Genomic DNA, 19666 nt, shown 5'->3' on the forward strand with positions numbered 1-19666 from the left:
TTACCCTGCGTAATGTGTGCTCTGTCAGGACAGATCTTTTTTATTAAAACCCACATTTTGCAGTATGCATATAACAAGGATACAGTTTTAATCCAATCATCCATCATGATATCATTTATTACCTTAGATCAAAAAATAAATACATTTCTCTATCTACTCCACATTAAGGAATCCTGACTTAATCCAGTGGCTCTTAATGCAGCGTTTTTTCAGAACAGGTAGAACTTTAAAATGGCTCATTAAAATCACAGCTGTAAAAACCTATTTTCATAATCAATGTAATGTTGTTATATCAACATTATTCCCTTGGTTTACGTGGCCCTCTCTTTAACACTGTAAATCAACCATTTTACAAAGAATTCAGAAACATATCCTTTTAATCAACAGGGTTTTCGGTTGTTCTGTAGAAAGGCCTTCAGGTTTTGCTTCCTCATCGTCTCAGTGGGGCCAGTCACACTTCCAGGGCTCAGACTTGGGCACTTTAAGACACTTTCCTAACTTCTCACATCCTGCAGGGGCCCAATTCTGCAACAGAGAGTGGCCATAACAGTATGAACAAAAATAGAATGTTATTAGTAGATATGAATGATATTAGTTATTTACGTGAAGATGTATTGCTGTTTTGTGTCCTGTCCTGTGACATGAGAGGGTTTGTCTACAAGTTGGCCACCGTTTACTGTCCTGTGTCTTTATGATCCTTTTCCAAGCTTAGCACTAACATGTATCTTGTGCCATTAAACAAATATTGTCCCACTATGTTTAAGATTTAGCACAAGACAAGGTTAACTTACTGGAACAATGATGTAGGGCTACATTAGTGATGCATGTTATGCATTGCTAGTTCATGTAATTGTATCATAATCAGCAGCATTTATTCATAACACCATCAGTTTATCATCGAGTGGTGATATTACAGACTAGGTTTCACACCGCACACTTGTTTCCAGTATGAAACTTTAGTCAGAAAATATTTTAAAAGACCAAATATTAAACTTGTCAAAGTTCAGTTTCAGTTCAATATGAAGATAATGCTTATGATACAAGATTTAAAAAAAAATTGATCCATATGAGCATGACACAGGATGAGACATTACATCATAGGACAGCGCCCAAAATTATTTATTCTAACCCTACTTACAATTGGGTTTATTTCTCTACCACAAGGGGGCAGTGCTATGCCACAAATGAATCCAGAGCAGTGGAGCTCACACTCTGTGGTGCTCCGTGGTGACAAAGCAACTGTTCAATTTAGCTTCTTTAAATAATCCTAAAGGAGATGGGTTTTTTTATTACACGGACATATTTAAGGAGAAAGGGTCCTGACTAAGGTTATAACCGATGCTTCCATCAAACATGATACACATTCTGGAGCAGGTCAGATAAACAAATATGGAAATAAAAGCTTAATCCGTTCAAGTGAAACATTAACCGTCTACAGACTCAGACAGATTGTAAACAGAGAACTTTTATTGATTCTCAGTTGTTGTTTTTTTAACAAAGGCGTTATCAATTTATTTTACTGTGTTTATTTATCTGATGTAAAAGTGTGATGGAGAGAACAGATAACAGTTAAGGCTGGGAGGGCTGCTGGTCCAACAGAAACATCCAGTATCTGCTTTGCAGACTGAACTGGTTTTGGATTCATTGGTAGCAGAGTTACCTGCTACATGTACAACAAAGACTATTTACTACATATTTATTGATTTTTTTTCCAATTTCACCAATAAAGTGCATCCTGTTATTTATGTTATGTAAAACTCACCATCACCGCCAAGTCACACATGTTGAGCTGGGGAACACCCGGCACCAGGGTCTTCTTATGCTGCTCCACAACTGGAGAGATCCTGCTCAGCACATCCTGGTACTCCTTAGTCAAAACACTGCAAACACACAATACAGTCGGGCAGTAAAGCTGCAACTAACAATTAGTTTCATTATCTGTTATCCGTCTATTATCTATTATTGTTTAGACTAATTGAAATGAAATGTCAAAAAATAATGAAAAACATGTCCATCACAATTTCCCAAAGCCTAAGATGACGACAAAACCCAAAGATTTACAGTGATACATGACAAAGACTGGAAGCAAATCCTTATACATTTAAGAACCAACAACCAACGGATGTTTGGAATTTTTTTGCAAGAAAAATTACGGAGACAATAAATCAATTTTTAAAGTAGTTGATTATTTTTTGTCGATTGACAAACTGACTGATATTGAGATCAGAATTTAAAAAAAATTGAAACATTGGCACAACAACAAAGACACTGAATGAGTTTGAATCTACCTGTCACGTGCATGTAAATATACACGCGCACGCTTCCTCATACACGGTGATACAACGCAAAGACACAATCTATTTTCAGTCTTAATCTGTATTGTCCTTTTGTTTCAGTTGTTTTACAATGAACTACAAAGCCTAACACACAACCACACACACACACACACACACACACACACACACACGTGAAAATAATACTTAAATGTGTGCCTTTTTGTATTTAAGTGAATGCACTTAAATGCGCTCATGTATCCATTCCAAGCTTAACTCATTATATCAGAGACGGGGCAAGCTTTAGCTTTTAACGACAAAACATACACACACACACGCTGTCCATTCTGGTACCCTTTGGGAAAGCGCACTCAGCAGGGTGAACTATGTAACCCTTATCCCATCCCCTGTCTCTCAATTACTGCTGTTGGACACCAGTGAGCCCAAGCACCTCTGTGCATTATTATATTCAGTGTGTAAAACAGAGGGGCCCCGAAGGCTTTCAAAGGAACGCTGCTTTCAGTAGGACCTGTAGGGTTAATGGGCTGTGTGTGCACACGTGTGTGTGTGTGCTGTGGGAGTGGGCGTCTGGTGGCGTGACACACAGATAGACAAATATCAGCAGTGCAATTACACCCCTGATACACTCGCCGGCAGCACCTGTGCCAGCCTTCTATCCTCCCTCCCCTGCAAACCCAGCCCTCTGATTGGCCCCTGGGGAACATGTGCATGTGTGTGAGGTGAAGTGTCAATTAGAGTAATAACCCCAGGCCCTGTCCAGCTCACACCTACCCTCCCTCTTGGATCTCCCACAGGGCAGCAAGGCTTCCTCCATCAGCCAGCACCTGCTCCTTTCCTTGATACTCTCAGTCTTTACTTTGCCCTACAATTACTCAACTGGTATTACAATTAGTCTCTCCCCTGGTGTGCCACATTCGTCATAAGCTAACTATCTATGCATTGTGACCCCGACTGATACGGAAAAACTGGTTAAAGAAATCAGACACTTAGATTAAACTGCCTCAGCTATCTAAGATCGCAAATTCTGCATCTGCCCGATCTGGATCAGCCAGAGGGATATTTCATTCCCCTCGTATCTGTGGCCACTAGTGATTGCTGCGATTCATTTTGTGTTAAGTGATTAAGCAACTTAATAGAAATAAATGTAAGGGAGATTTATCAGGCTGCTATAAGTATTCAATTCCTCCATAGAAGTCTGCAAGCAAAGCATACCATGCACTAAGAAGCTTGCATAAGACATTAACTTTTCTATTGTTTTGTCTATGTACTGAAAATCTCACACTGCAGACCTCTAAATCAAAAACTAATAATATCATTTCTTTATGCCCCCCTTTGCAAACAAATAATGAAAAAAACCCAAAGTCAGCACCGCTCATTATCATGATTATAACCCTTAGCTTACTGAAGTAGAGGCAAAATCTGGAATAATAAGCAGGCTGTATGCAAATGGCGCCTTTTGATTTATAATGTATGGCACCCAAGGGGGATAGGGGCATTGCTCAGGTGTGTCACCACTCTGATTACTGATTCATAACACACACACACACACACACACACACACACACACACACACACACACACACACACACACACACACATCTACAAAACCACACAGCAGAAGGTGGGAGAATTGAGGAGACAATCAAATGCATCTGCCCTTCCTACCCCTCCCCTCCACCACCTTCTCCACCCCGGTGGAAATGGAGCACTTTAGTAAGGACTATTGATTGGGAACACAAGAGCTTGGTGGCAGGCAGCAGATGAGGCCAGACTGTGCAGGGCTGCCTGCAGTGTTAAGGCTGGGACTACACTCTGGATGACCGGGGCTCCGGGGACGTGAGCTGAGGTAGGTGGTGTGAAAGTAGGATGTGTTAACCTCCAGGCCTTTGGTCACAGAGGAGGGCCAAATGGAAGGCAGCAGAAGGCTTTGAATGAATCCAAAGGGGATCCAAATTCGCCGAGTTGGGTAGATGCCGACCTGGTTGGGTTTGTGCTTCATCCTGAACAAATGTACCGCAAACTCCTATCAAATGTGGCTAGGCCTCTGTTTCTTATCAATTAAACAAAAATTAAAACTACTAGAAACTAAAAAATACCATATTTGTTCCCACATGCTTTCCTAGATAAAAATAAGATAAATATATAAGATAAAAATATTCTTATAGTTTGTACTGTTTTTATTTGTGACTGTTCTGGACTTGAGATTGTGTGTGTGTGTGTGTGTGTGTGTGTGTGTGTGTGCTCTTTGCTACATCACAACCTGCGACAGTAGTGAAGGTATCTGTGCAGACAGGCCCTACATCATCTTAAGTGGCTCTTTAGGTGCAGACAGAGATTAATGATGGCCAGGCAGCCAGTCCAGCTGGGGGACCGAGGAGTACACGGACAAAATGCACACATACACATGTGTATACACAGACACACACAGACACACACACACACACACACACACACACACACACACACACACAAACACACTTAACTAGGATGGAGGAGAACAGTCCCAGTGGATGTGGATGCAGAGGGACAGCAGCTGAGTGGTGAAAAGTGAGTTGAGGTGCACAGCAGCAGGGGGAGAGAGAGAGAGGTAACAAGAGAAACATTTGGAGAGGAAGGGGAATGAATGTTGCAGATCAGAGTGGATTTCTATCCACCTCTTCACTGTTCCTGCACTGTTCAGAAGAACAGTGCAAGAACAGGTCAAGCAGCTGAGTGTCACGAGCGGCGTGACCTTATAGAGAAAGTGAAAAATGAGTGTGTTTTTTTGGTGTGTGTTTGCACATCTAGCACTCAGCACAACACATGGCTGCGTATTGATTGGTTTAGCTTTTTTTTTTATAGGAAGGCTAAAAGGTGGGCAATTGAAAAACAACATTAATGTTTTATCATCCAATCTCACTTCAGAACTGAAAGGAGTTTGAGCAGGAGGCAAATAGGAGATGAGGCCGGAGCAGAATGTGAGAGGAAGAGCTGCAGAAGGCAGAAAAAGAAAGGTCAATCTAAGAGGTTTTATGGGAGGAGATAGCCAAAGCCAATACTGAGCACAAAAGGAATATTCCCTCATAAAAGCGTTTTTTCTTAACATATTAGTCATGACATCAGTTTGCGTTCTTTATTAAACAAAAGATTACATAAATATTCTGCACTGACAGTGTGCAGTATAAGACAACACTCAGCTCTCTTTGCACCCTTATTTAGTAATAGTCTTAGTTCAACCTTGGCTGTATGTATGTGTCCTCTGGCGTCACTCTATTCTCTCGGCAATTCTTAACTCTTTTCTGAGTGAAAGCAAAGACACACAAAACTCTATTTAACAGCACTCACTCTCAATTTAGACCTGAACAATTTATCTTGCAATTTTAACCTGCAGGGGTGCACCGGAGGGTTTGAGGGCCTGATAGTGATCTTTAAGGAGCTGTTTGCAATCACAAAGTGTGTGTAATCAGGCGCGCTCTGGCTGAGTGGATCAATCCATCTTTTTCATGCCACTGAATCAGCATTGATCTCATACACATTCTGCGCTACCAACAGGCAAACTGCTTTCCTGTTCTCACACCTCTCCAGTTCATTTTCTAACATCTCTTCACTTTTTCCTGGTTGACTCCCTCTCTCATTTATTTTGGCAGATGCGCCACTGGGTAACTCTCAAAGGAATGAACGAGGCTCCGCCAAAAACACTGCATCCAGATTAGAGCTGGGCGACATGGAAAAAAATCTAATATCACAATATTGTTGACCAAATCACTCAATATCTTTATTGCTGCAATATTGTAGGGTTGACAATTGGTGCTTGCAAAAAAATATTTACACAATGAGATTTTTGATAAACAATCATCATTAATGTGTATATAATAACTAAGTGGGTGAAGGTAAATAACAGAAAAGCTAGAACAGTCTGGTAACTTCAAAAAAATTACATCACTTTACTGTAATCCAGCCATTAAAACCAGGGACAGATAACAGAATATCATGTCTCATATCATGATATCGATATATTGCCCTAATCCAGGTCTAAAAATACATCAACAGAACTAACCTGATGGGGAACTTTTCCCCAGGATCCCGCCCCAGGTGAAAGATGATTGGCTGCAGTGTGTGCTCTTTTTGGTCGTGAGTAGTCACACCTTGGACGTCTTGACCTGGACAGAAGTTGATGCCCTGTAAGAGAAATCACACAAAAAACACATAGCTTTTTAGTTTTTCACTAGAATGGATACAAATTGATGTAAATGTATTTCCTCATTTGGAGAAAATCTCAAGATTGGCTTAAACTTGTTATATTACTCATTAAAAGAAGGCTGAAAAGCCCACTCCTAATCCATTGGACAGTTAGGAGCATTCATTAAGTTGATATAGCCTATATCCACAACGTTCTACTTCCGGGATTGCTTCGATTCGGGCGGAAAATCCGCCAGATGTCATTATTTTCTACGTTTTGCGTTCCCTCGCACTATTTTGCGTTCCCTAACAACACTTTTTTTCCCTCCATTGCTTCTGAGTCATGTGGATTTCCACTCAGCTTCCCAGCGCAATGAATCAGCTTGTTGCATTATTGCATCGCTGCATATGTTCATTCTTTACCTGTAATTGTCTATATTCCTGTATGGTGTGGGACAAATCCGTTTAATCACATTGGATTTACATCCACAATTACATCTTGGTCTGATGTCTGCATATGGGCTGTAAGGCACGTGTCAAGTAGCGACCAGATGTGACCTGATGTGATTTGACTTAGTTTACGGCAAATGACACATAAGAAAGTGAAACCTAAATTAAGGTCAAATATATGTATTGTCTTCTGAGCTCTCCGATGGTTTTCTCTGACTCAACGCTATTCCCAATATGGCATTTCATTCTTATAATAACAGCCGGCTGCCTAATTGCTGTCCCTGAACTAATGTTCTCTCTTTGTAACGCTACTAGGGAGCAGCAGATTCTCTGATAATTCAGGGTTTGTTCATCGCCACATCATGCAAACCTCTGACATTCTCTTTTTTATACATTTAAGAAATTTAAGTTATTAATTTTACCCAAGATGAAATGTGAATGTGCCCATTGACCAGTAGGTCTATATCAGTATAGTCCCAGCTCAAAGTAAAAAAAAAACAAGCTTATTACACTAAGCAGCTGAGTGGAAATAGACACATGGCTCAAACTGAATGGAAGAAGAAAAGTTTTGCGAGGTAACGCAAAACATATTGCGAAGGAAGTCCCCAAAAGTAGTCCCCTAAAAAAATCTCGCCGTGACCCTTCTGGGGCGCTATACTTTTCGGCCGCATGTCTGTTTTCTACCGCTTTCTTTGTGTTGGAATTATAAACTCCAGTGGATTTATGAGGACTATGGTAACTGCTCCTCGGATCTCTGCAGGGTAAATCCAGACAGCTAGCTAGACTATCTGTCCAATCTGAGTTTTCTGTTGCATGACTAAAACAACTTTGGTGGAACATACACATGTTCCGCCAAAACAAGTTCCTTCCCGGGGCTATTTTGCTGGGAATGCAAGATTATCAAGTTGATGACTTTCCATCGATTGCCCACTAAGGATGTGTAAGATCTTTGTATGAATCATAATGTAACTGAAACAGTATATGGATTAGATTAGTGACAGCCTGAAACCTGTGGCCATGTCTTCTGTATGTATAGTATGCTGGAATAAAAGTGCAACCCACCACAGGAAAGAGCAGAGCTGGCATGCTTTGGCAACAAAGCTCATCCTTTCTCTACAGAGCAACCTAACCCAATATTGAAGGTCAGTCCCATGTGTTATTTGCATTTACTCTTTTGGTCATTTTCAGTGGTCTATATTTGATTATTTTAGATGTTTTAGTTGTAACATGTGTGTTCCATCATTTGCAATTAAGAACAACTGAATTCAGCTAAAGAGATCTGGATGTTAAAGTTAATTAGATAAAAGCTTAATGCCACCTGCTACTCTGAGCTCAATGTTCAATTTTAATGTGGTATGGCGTATATGCATATTGTCTTCCAATCTGTTGTGCTGTTCATACAGCTACTCTTGGTACATCATGAAGGGGTTCATGTCACTAGCAAAATAGAAGACTTTTTTCTCCTCATGCTGCCTCCCCTGTTCATATCTCGACGCCTTCGCTCCTGCTCCCTGACTCCATTCTCCTGAGCTTGGCAGTGATAGCAGCCTGATTGAGCCACACTCACTCCTCCAGAACCCCCTGGAGATTTACTCCCCCCCCCCACACACACACACAGACACACACACACAGACACACCGACACACACACACACACACACACACTTTTTGATGAGCACAACTAATATTGAGAAAGCATTCATCTGTAAGCCACTGTTGCTGCCCCCCTCTGAGCTCGCTCAACAGAGCGCATCAAAAATACATATAGAAGAGAGAGAAAGAGAGAGATACCCCCCGTCCCGCAGAGCAACCTCTGATCCAGACTTGTCGTGTCTTTTGAAGCCAAAAGCTTAGAAATGCAGAAAAGAATACAAAAAAATCTCATCCAAGAGGAGCAGCTAAAAAGCCTGCTGTGTGTCTCTCTGACTCGGTCTCTTGTACCCAACACATAACAGCAAGAACTCCATATCTCACCTGACATTAATGCAATGGATACAACTAGGCTGCTTTCAAACTGGAGCAGAGCAGTCACTATTACAAGATAAGGTGCAGGAGCATCCAGCAGTGGCCGGTTGGCTTTTGGAAAAAGAAATATTCCTTGTCTATTCTGGAAAAAGTATGCTTTAGAAAGGGTATAATCCCTTTAAGTAGATTTTGGTTGAACATTTAAAATTACATGTACTGTAAACATATCTATTTTGTACTTCATGAATGTGACAGACATGTGAAAATTGCAGCTGATCTATGGACCATTTGCTACATGTTGAGGCTGGCTTTATGTTCTGCAAACTGCTGTAATTATGTTCTCGTTTCTGGCCATACAGTCAGTGAACCAGGTGCTGTTTAGCAAGCATAGGTGCAATAATATCATGAGTTCCAATCTAGAGTCAAAAGCAGGAGGTACTGCGCACACAGTTTATCTCATGACAATTCCTGCAACACAATTGGTGCTGAAATTGATGCAATAAGTAACCAGTGTAGGACTAACAGGTGTCTGGGGAAACAACAAATTTCTCAATTTTTATTCACACACTTTGTGAAGCTTTCAACAAGGATAAAAAAAAGCTATCCCAGGTGCCATAGATCTCCATATTACAAGTTACTCAGCAATCCAGATACAAAGGAGCCACAGTCACGACAAACTACATTTTGCAATATAAACATTACTACACTGCCTCAAAAGAGTTTGATGAGAGCCATTTAAGCCTGTGAAATTTCTCATTTTCCTCATGGCTGAGCTGCATGAACACAGCCAGGACAGAGCAATATGTCTCATAGCTATTAACCTCTAATTGTATTCTTCACAGACACACATCATCCCTTGTTTATTTCCTTAGCATGGGCCAAGAAAAAACAAATTATATTTTAAAGTATTACCAAAGCTGAAGAGCAAGGAGGAAAACATGACTTTTGTGTTCAGTAAAAAGGGGGTTTGAATGTGTATTTCTATTGCAAGACGGATTTAACTGAAGCCGATATCAGGGTTTAAAGGATCCAGAGAATATTGAAATGATAATTAAAACATGTTATTCCTGAAACAGAAGGTTCTAAACAAGGACCTTGAAACATATTTTACTCCTCAAGCTCATTTTCAAAACATTTCATTGGTTACATCTCTGACTGGGTGAAAGAGCTCAATAAGTCAGTTTGTTAACATTTTTCATGTTTGTAATATGTACTATGGGTTCCATGGGATAGACAGTTTAAATATTCAACCAAAATGGCCTGATGCATGTTGGGAATTTAACTTCCCCTCAAAGAAGCTCAACAGTCGCACCAGAAACCACACACAGGCATCCACATCTTTAAGTAGAACCGAACATACGTGTACATGTTTTCTCTCGTCCTTTCTCTTTCTCTCATGTGCACGCACACACCAATCGATAGGCAACTCACAGGCAATCGGACGCTATTATTTGTGAAGTTCCACTTCAGTTCACATGAGTTGATAAAGGAGGCTACTATTGATTCAGCGGCCCTGAAGGAGAGAGCAATTTAAGCGACCGATGGGGCAGAAAACAAACTGGATCACAGAAAAAGCAGAGCGCTGATGGGAGGACAGGAGGACATGTTTTTAAGGACAGAGGAGAGAAAGCAGGACCACACTATTCTGCTTCTCAAGTGTCACATTTCACATTTCTCCTGATACATTTAATCATCACCGAGTTGATGTAATTACGGCCGAGATACTGCTAGCATCTGCCTTTCTTTCTTCTTTTGGAGCTCCGAGGTGCCAAAAGAACAAGTCTACAGCAGGGAATGTCGGTATGTAAATGGAGAGGAAGAAAATCTCCACTGGAGTCAGAACAAACAAGTCAACTGGTTGATGAAAGATGTAAGTTTGCTGATGTGGGGGATCTTCATTAATATTCATTACGCTCTGATGTACACAGCAGTCAACTGATGAGCCATTTTCGAGATAACTCCAACAGTGAAAGTGTTTGTGTGTTTGAGTCAGATTAGGAGAGACAAAGAAGGAGGATGTGGCAGTGCAAATCAAGAACTGAGAATACAGAGATGGCACAGAAATGCTGTGTTAAAAGGGAATGTTACGTTTTTAAACTCTTCCCATGAGTTGCTCCAGGTCCAGTAGTGTGCCTTGTATTGTCCAAGCCTCACGGCCATCAGCTGATTCCCACGGTAATAGAAGATCGGCCTGTTGAGAATGAGAAGTGTGAGAAATAATGATCAGATTGGTTTCTTCCTGAGTGAATTAGGACCAAATAGGATTCTTCTTTTTATATTTTATCTTGGCATGCTTACACTTGAGTCAACACTTTTCTATCCATTCATTTTCTAACTCATTGGAAAATTCTGAATTCTCTTCATGACACAATCTAGATTAGGAGTCCACAGCCATACTATAGCCTCTGTGGCGCAGTATTTAGGCACAGAGATGCTTCAAGCTAAATGCAACTTTAGCATGTTGATGCTTAGCAGGTTTAATATTCACCATGTTCAACTGTTTAGTAGTACATTAGCATATTAAAACACAAAGTGTAGCTGAGGTAGATGGGAAGGCCAGTAGTTGTAGTTGTGGGCATTTGGTCATAAACACAATTTTGACAGGTGTGATGACATTACAGAAAAAGTCATAACACTGCTTACAACTCAGGGACGTGATCATGAAAAATAAAGTGTTCTGAAGGGGTCTTGGTACCAATGAAAAGGCCACAAATCTCTAGCCAACTGAAAAATTACATAAGAGTGTGTGCAAGTGTGTGTAGTGTACTCGCCTGTTTTGGAGTGTATGTGAGCAGTTTAGCAGGACTGGTGTCAGGTCCAGTCCATCCAGTGTTCTGTCATCAGGAGGGCTGATGCCGGCCACAGCCAGACTGGTGGTGAACAGGTCCATCACATTGGCTAGCTGGAAATTCACCTAGAAAAGGACAAAGAAATCCAAAACCACAATCACTATCTCCAATATGAGAAGCCATTTCACACAGCCCGCAAGGTGGAAAAAGTAAAGAAAAGAAGCTGGCCAAGTGTCTTCTCAAGGACTAGAAATCATATTTGTCCTCAATGTCCTTGGCACACACGCATGCCATCAGTGACAAATAATTACAGGCTCGCAAATCAAGAATGAACAGTTTTATGCTCTAAGAAAACCACGAGCTTGCTCTTTTCCACTGGATTTAGTCATTGACCACAAGAAAACAATGCATAGTCATGATAGGAGGTTTATGTGTTGTTGTGTTAACATATGTAGGAAAGAGTTGCATTTCTCCAGTCTCCTCTCTAATCTTTGCTTGCAGGTTTATTATAGAGCCTCCGAAATGCCTCTCTTTCTAAATGATTTTGGGGAGGAGGAGAGGAGAGAAAGCAGGGAGAGGACAAGGCCCGGGCAAGCAGGCGGCTGAAGCTGGAGCGAGCTGGAGTTTTATCTCCTTCTCCCAGTCCCAGTGAAAAGCTTTATTTTATTTATAAACTTTGAACTATTTTCAGATAAAATGACATTTTTTCGTTGTCATCCTTGATCTTCCGTTCCATTCTCTCCTGAGCGAGCCTTAGAGGGAGACGGCATGCTCACAATCAGATAGCGCTATCAGGCCTCTGCAGCTGCACCGCCATGTGCCGCTGTGCTCCTATCGGCTGCCAGCACACATATAGACACAGACACACTTACACACACACACAAGCTCTTTAGCACTGAAATGAATTCCCCTTTCTTCTGTATCCACAGAACCAGCCACAGAAAAGGCTTTGCAATGCATTCCATGATCTATCTGCACATCCAGACACACACACACACACACACACACACACACACACACACACACACACACACACACACACACACACACACACACACACACTCTTACGCTGTCTCTTTCTCTCTCTCTCTCTCTCTCTCTCTCACCAACTTCATTCTTTCTCCATCCTTTGTTCTTTCTCTTTTTTTGACTGACTCATCACTCTCTATTAATGTCACACTCTCTCTCATTTCTTTCTGTGTTGTGAGTGGTGATGGTGGCTATCTGAAAAGGCAGAGCTTCAATCCCCGTCTCTGTCACTCTGCCTGTGTGTCTGCTGCCTGATAAAAAACGCAACAAAAGGGATTGTGACGCGCAACAACGTTGTGGGGCCGACACACCCCCCTCGCCTCCCCATCTTTGTTGCTACAGCTACCACCCCTCATCAAACTGGCCCCTCGCCCCCCTCAGGCACTGAGAGAATGCTGAATCTGCACCTGCTTCAAAGCAACCACACTCCTTCATTCCAGTACACCTCCTTCCATCCTCTTAAATAGTAGTGAATGACTAATTGACAACAATTTCCTGAACATTCACACAATTACTTGAGTTTCATCACTCTGATGCATTCACAGATAAAGGGATTTTTGTCTTCTATTACCAATCCCCCCAAAAAACTGTAAAGACGCATCTGTGCTCAGTTAGTACAATATACCTCCTGAAATCCCCATTTAACAAAGGCTTGCATGGCTGTTTGTTATCTCCAACATTTTGCTCAAAGAGCCTGTAGAATTTCCAATGGACCGATCAACAGAGATTTCAGACGACTGCATAACAAGAGAGGGGGCCAACCCTGTGCCTGGTCTGTCCTACCTCCCAGAGCTGTAGAGTACAGTAGCTCCAACAAAGCAGCTTTGTCATCACAACCCCAGAGAGCTTCAGGGAGGATCTATTTCTTTGTCACATTCTTACAGTCAAGCCACACACACACACACACACACACACATACATACATACATACATACATATATATATATATATATATAGGCATGTAGAATCAAACAAAAAATACACAGATGTTTCTGTTCTGCACACTTGCACATGCATACATAGACACACTGGTCAATTACAAAGAATGGCACAGGTGCAGCAAAGCCCTGTGAGCACAACAATGTTCCTGGCAGTGTGGTAGTGCCAGTGTATTTAGCACTCCTCCTTTTCTATTTTCTACACCAGTCACTTTTACTTCTTCCTTGCTTCCCTTCCTATACACCCCCCGCCCCCGACAGTTTCTTTATCCTGAGCGCCTGGCATATTCAGATACTGAAGTCCTCATTACGGCTCAATCCAACCTCAGCAAACACACAAACAGATTAGCCGCTTAAGACGCTCCCAATCCCCCTCTCCCTCGCTACTCTGCTGTGCTATCAGGCCCCAGCACACCCCTGTGAGATGAGCCAGGGGCAAGGCTTACTGCAGACTGCAGCCTCCGCTCGCTCCTCCACCAAATCCCTCTGCGTCACAGCCCCGTGTCACAGCTGCCCCTAATACAATTAAAAGTCATTTGCAGAACGCACAGGCTTAGAGGATCACGGTGTGGGTGGGGGGTTAAATTTGGGAGGGGGAGAGAGGAAAGAGAGAGTTTGGGGAATTTAATTCCAGCCAAAAATTATTTGAAGAAACAGTGGAAAAAAGCACCTACACGCTTTGTGGTTGCAATCACGCAGTTTATCTTTACTGTTTCTGGAGCTCAATCACTCCATAGAAGTCGAACATGGTGAAGATTAATTGGTTGCAGCACCAGTAGGTCGTTCATGTATAGTGCTAAATGGTACACAACTGAAAAAAAAGCAATAATAATTCAAAAGAGAGGATTAGTGAAATAAATATTCCTTTACTCTCAATCTTGCTTTAAAGTCCTGTGACTGCAGCTTTAGAAAGAACATATCAGCTCTTGGTACCTGTTGATAGGCAGAACATTGAGGACCGGAAAACTGAAAAAAAGGAATCCAAATTTAAAGTCTAGTCTAGTCTCTAGAGAAGATGGTAGGGATTAAGTGAATGATCGTATCGGCTTTATTTGGTAAAAGCTATAAATCACGGGGTTATTCTCACCGTGCCTCCTTCAATGTGCCCAGGCCACCAGGCAATGGCCGGCTCCCTCATGCCCCCTTCAAATGTTGTCTGCTTCCCGCAGAGGAATGGCCCATTGCTCCCGCCTGAGGAATCAGAAGCACAAAAACACATGAATTCATGTTTCAAATCAAACAGACATACTTGAACAAAAAAGGCACCCGATTGGTTTCACAAAGACAGGAATTGGTGTGTGTGTGTATATATTTGAGTTTAGTACCTACTTTCTTTTGGGCCAGACACCAGAGCAGCTCCGTTGTCTGAAGTGAAGAAGACAAAGGTATTATTTTCAATGGCCAGATTCCGCAGCAATGACAAGATCTGACCGACGCTGTAGTCTAGCTCCATCACTGCATCACCATACCTACAGAACACACACACAATCACAGCTTGTATCACTCCCCATGATAAATACGTTCATTTATAACATTGTGCATCTGCTGGACAATAATAGAGTAAACATAATAGAAAATAATAAAGAGTCAGTAATGTACCGGCCACGTTGGCTCTTCCCTAGGAAGTGTTTGGAGGCATAGACAGGGGCGTGAGTGGCGTCGGCTGCCCAGTAGAGGAAGAACGGCCGTTGGTCCTCAGTCTGACGGAGTATGAAGTCAAGACCTTCCTGTAGAGGTGGGAGGTGTGAGAGTGTGTTACAACACTGTCAGTGCAAATGTTGAATGACTTAGTGTAGCCTGATTCAGAGAACTACTGCCCAACAGTATAAAGTAAATAACCCCTTTCTCACTTGCATACAACAAACTAATTCTCAACATGTTTTGCCTTTGTTTCATTTTCCAAACAATCGGCCACATTATTAACAGTGCTACTGAAACCAGTCTGGTTCCATAAGACATGCTAGTATGAGCTTTAGTAAGATAATTCTTGACAGATCCATCTTCTTCTTGTGATGACAAGGTACACCTCTCAAGCATGCAGTGTGTCTCTGCATGCGGCTTTTAAACCCTTTAGGGGCTGAATGGGAGGGACTGACGCAGGCAGCAGAGATAATCAAGACGAGTGTGTGCAAAAGTCGACAATCCACTTATGCTGGTAAAAAGCATGGTAATGATCAAAGGCCAAAATCAGGCTTTCATTGTGCTTTTAACTTGTTAAATAGATGATGTATGTAGGTTGTTGTGCTTTTATGATTTGGTGAGCTATATTATTCTATTCTAATCATTAATTGACAAAGGAAACTGTGAAACACATATTGGGTGTTCTTAACATACTCTGCTCTACCGAAAGGGTGGTATCATCTGAGATAAAGACTTAGAAGGGGCAGGTGAGCCTAAACTTACCAGCAAGTACATTTGCGTAAGGTTGGACTCTCCAGACTTCTTGTCTATGTTAAACTCCTCATAGTATCTGGAAACAGGTAGATTGACATGATTCATTAAAGAAATCATTAAAAGTCCGCCATCATCACATCTGAATGCCTGCTGATACCGCATCATGTCATTTCTACTCTGCTTAACAGCATTAAATGACCCGATTGACTTGTCAGGGCTTTGAATCTCTCTCTAAATTGACCATCCCTTCTGCAGACAATATCACTAAGACAACAGAAGCAAATTTCCCTCTTGCGGACTGTTTTTTCAGGAGATTTAGGCGAAAAAAATATCTTGGAAGTCTCAGCAGAGTTGAGCAGAGGGAACTGTTATGAGGTGTTGCTGAAGCGTGGCTCAGCAAGCGGAGAAGCGGTGACAGGCATCTCTCTTTCTTACGCTTCACTTCCTCCAGGTGTCCTCACACACAGCCAACGCAACCTGCCGTCTCTTGAGGACGTGTGTGTATCGCTGTGTATATGTGTCTATATGTGTGTGTATGTCTGTCCATGGCTCAGGTATGCAGCGCTGATTAAACCCACGGCTAAGCGAAAAACACGCCCGGCTGCCAGTTCCAATGACCCTGAATACACATATGGCTGTTTTGGGGAAAACAAATGGGCGGAAAATGGAATACACAAGCACAGCTGGTACAGTGAAGGGAGAGAAGGGGACAAACTCAACTCAGCCAGAGGAGCAGCCAGCCAAACTATTCCACTGACTCACATGGGAAAAGAGATTTTTATAGATTTTGGGCCTCTGTTTCTGTCTGCTATTATGTATATCTGAGTGCTTGTGTGTGAGACAACCTGCCAAGCATCTCAGAGTTGTTGTAAACAGGGATGTTGGGTCGGACGCTGCTGTTGTAAGGGCCAAAGTGGCAGTCTGGTGCACCAAACCATTCATCAAAACCCTTCTCCAGAGGCAGGTACTGCGGCCTGTGGCCCAGATGCCTGTAGGGATAAAACAAAGTGCACTCACACGCTGTAAGATCAATGTGACAGAAGCATCATTCTGCATGTTTAAATTTAGACCTTTAATACAAATTGCATATACTTGTGCTACTATACACCATTTTCTAAAGCAAACTATCCTTATATTCATGTTTTCATGTTTGCAGTTGCTACCTTTAGGCCCTAAACGGTATTGTTGGCTCAGTTTAATATGCAACTTAATTGTATACAATGTATGTAGTAGGGGGTCCCTGCTCCATCACTCTTTCAGTTAAGGGGTCCTTGGCTTAAAAAATCTTGAAGAGTCCTGTGTCAAAGCATATAAACAAAGTTATGTGTTGGAGTTTGTAACACTCCAAAATCTTAATTTTGACTTTATGTTCACTGTAAATGCATATCAGATCCAAATAGAGCTGGGCAATAAGGAGAATATCAAATATCCACATATTTTTTGACCATGCACCTTGATGTCTATATTGTGGCGAGATTGTAAGGTTTACAATTGGTGCATTCACAAAATATACACACAATGAGATTCTTGATAAATAATCATCAGTTACGTTGATATAATAAACTATGTGGGTTACGGCAAATATAGGCCCAGAGAACAGTCTGGTGTGTTCCGAAAATGACATCACTCTACTGTAATACAACCTTTACAACCAAGAAAATACATCATATTATGTCATATATAGCCTCATATACAGATATCGATACAATAGCAATATATTGCCCAGCCCTAGATCCAAATATTGGTTTCATTAACTACTAATAAGCAGTATCGTTATAGGCCAAGAAAAAACAGTATTGGTTGACAACCTAGACAACATTTAGTACAACATTTAGTGTATAGTGTGGAAAAGGATCAGGAATATTAAGAATACATGATGTGTAATAAATTGGCTAAAACATGCAAATATAACTTTCATTTGTGGAATTAATTCAGCCACCATCACAAACTTCAACCTCTTAAAAAAGAGGTACCTGGATTACAGAAACATAAAGAGCTCACCACTTGCCAACTATCTTGCTGACATAGCCCTTTTTCTTCAGCATCTGGGGTATCAAAATCTCATCCTTAGAGATTCCTCCCACTATCTCCTGTGGTGTGTATGCTGTAAATAAAAGGTTAAAAGGTGTACAAACATCCCATTACTTGATTGCACGCTAGACATTATAGATTAATGAGAAACCTGCAAGAAATCATTTGCAGCTGGATCATTTTTGTACCGTTTCTGGCGTGGCCATTCGTGGTGTAGAATCCGTTTCTGACAGGCAGCCTCCCGGTGAGAAGTGCAGCTCTGGCTGTCATAAAATTAAAGTAAAAGGCATTAGGATATCAGTGTGTTGGTCTTGCAAATGTTTGTTTTTTACTGGCAAGCAACTAAAGTCAAGCATGCACCAATGCCACATACATCAGAGAGTCATAAAGTACTTTGGTTAAATGCTTACATAAAATAAGCATATTCACATTCATATTTCATTGTCGTGGTAATACATATATTAATTTGTCTGGCATGTATCTGAGTTTTGATGTCTGCATCAAATTCTTTCAGCTTTTTGAGAATTTGTTTTCTGCAACTACCAAGACCAATACCATTCATTTATCAACTGCTATTAATGGTGGTGTTACAACTCAATAACAGTAGTACTAATCACTGCTGTCCCATGAAAGCCCATGCCTTCACATTTCAACTCAAAAAGAAAGAAAATCAGCTTTTAAGCTTGATAACCTGGCATTTGTAAAGTTTATCCCAAAGTTTTTTTTATAACTTTTCACAAACAAAATGCAAACAAACTATTTTGCATGTTGTATTTGACTCAACCAACATGCAAGCTTAATTTTAACAGATTATAAGTGTGGTTCTTTGGTAGGTAATAGCATTTAGATCAGAAATTAGGTGTTATTTCAACATTTGAATGATTTGACAATAAAAACAAAGATGTAGAAGATAAAGAGAATGAAACAGCTTGAAAAAAGGGAACTGCTGGTTCCGGTTCTTATTCACACATTTTCAGCTGACTCACATGGAGAACAGAGTGGGTTCGCAGTGTAGAAATTTGGAAGCAGCATGCCTTGAGCAGCCATGGCATCCAGGTTGGGAGTCTCTTTAGAGGGCTGACCAAAGACCCCCAAGTCCCCCCAACCCATCTGAAGAGCAGAGGGAAGGAATGGAGAGTTTAAACCAAGAAATGTAAAACCCAAGCAGAGACATCACTGTGTACAGCTGCAATGCTCAACGGCACAGTGACACAGGGCAGGCCTACTCAAAGAAAGAAAACGAAATTGAGAAGTAAAGAGACGGTGAAACATATTTTGGACTGTCACTTACTCATTCAATGCTCAAACAGAACTGTGATAAACTGAAGTCACAAGGACACATTCACAACATAAAGAAAACAACTTACGTCATCCATGAGCATGATAATAATGTTAGGAGATAAAACATTTGATGTTTTTTCTGTCACAGTACAACATATTATTGCCCAAAAGAGAGTTAGAGTTACAGTAGACATCACTCGCACCGCTGTGCTCCTCTGAGCAACACCAACTTCGAGGAAGTGGTTTGTTTGCCTTCGTACGGGTCTTCAGCGCAATGCTTGCGCATACAAAGTAGAGGAATTGTTTTGAGTTGTGTTTTTTTTTTCTTAAAATTATTT

General features: G+C 41.3%; 1 protein-coding gene across 4 annotated transcripts; it reads right to left on the reverse strand.

Moving 5' to 3' along the window:
* Positions 1 to 29: 29 nt before the first annotated feature.
* Positions 30 to 19594, reverse strand: galns (galactosamine (N-acetyl)-6-sulfatase). 4 transcript variants are annotated; one of them, XM_034882152.1, is made up of 15 exons: positions 19415 to 19594; positions 19034 to 19157; positions 18236 to 18310; positions 18018 to 18120; positions 16862 to 17005; positions 16026 to 16092; positions 15222 to 15349; positions 14952 to 15091; positions 14710 to 14813; positions 11638 to 11780; positions 10955 to 11057; positions 6331 to 6452; positions 4778 to 4846; positions 1763 to 1880; positions 30 to 525 (listed from the first exon to the last, which is right to left on the reverse strand). In XM_034882152.1, the coding sequence occupies exons 1-15, from the start codon at positions 19520 to 19522 to the stop codon at positions 439 to 441; spliced, it is 1635 nt and encodes a 544-aa protein (XP_034738043.1). In that variant the 5' UTR covers positions 19523 to 19594; the 3' UTR covers positions 30 to 438. The 4 variants fall into 4 exon arrangements, with proteins under 4 accessions (XP_034738043.1, XP_034738052.1, XP_034738059.1 ...); XM_034882161.1 differs by lacking the exon at positions 4778 to 4846 and having other exon boundaries at positions 19415 to 19593; XM_034882168.1 differs by lacking the exon at positions 30 to 525 and having other exon boundaries at positions 1800 to 1880; positions 4773 to 4846.
* Between the last annotated feature and the right edge of the window lie 72 nt (positions 19595 to 19666).

Source organism: Etheostoma cragini, chromosome 1 (assembly GCF_013103735.1).
Source record: "Etheostoma cragini isolate CJK2018 chromosome 1, CSU_Ecrag_1.0, whole genome shotgun sequence".
Lineage (NCBI taxonomy): Eukaryota > Metazoa > Chordata > Actinopteri > Perciformes > Percidae > Etheostoma > Etheostoma cragini.

Coding starts and splice junctions, on each gene's coding strand:
- galns (XM_034882152.1), bottom strand. CDS start 19,522: ATGTCTACTGTAACTCTAACTCTCTTTTGGGCAATAATATGTTGTACT. Junction 18,121..18,235: donor GAATGGCCACGCCAGAAACG/GTACAAAAATGA, acceptor TTTTATTTACAG/CATACACACCACAGGAGATA. Junction 4,847..6,330: donor GGGGAAAAGTTCCCCATCAG/GTTAGTTCTGTT, acceptor TGTGCACCTCAA/CTCACTTTTCACCACTCAGC.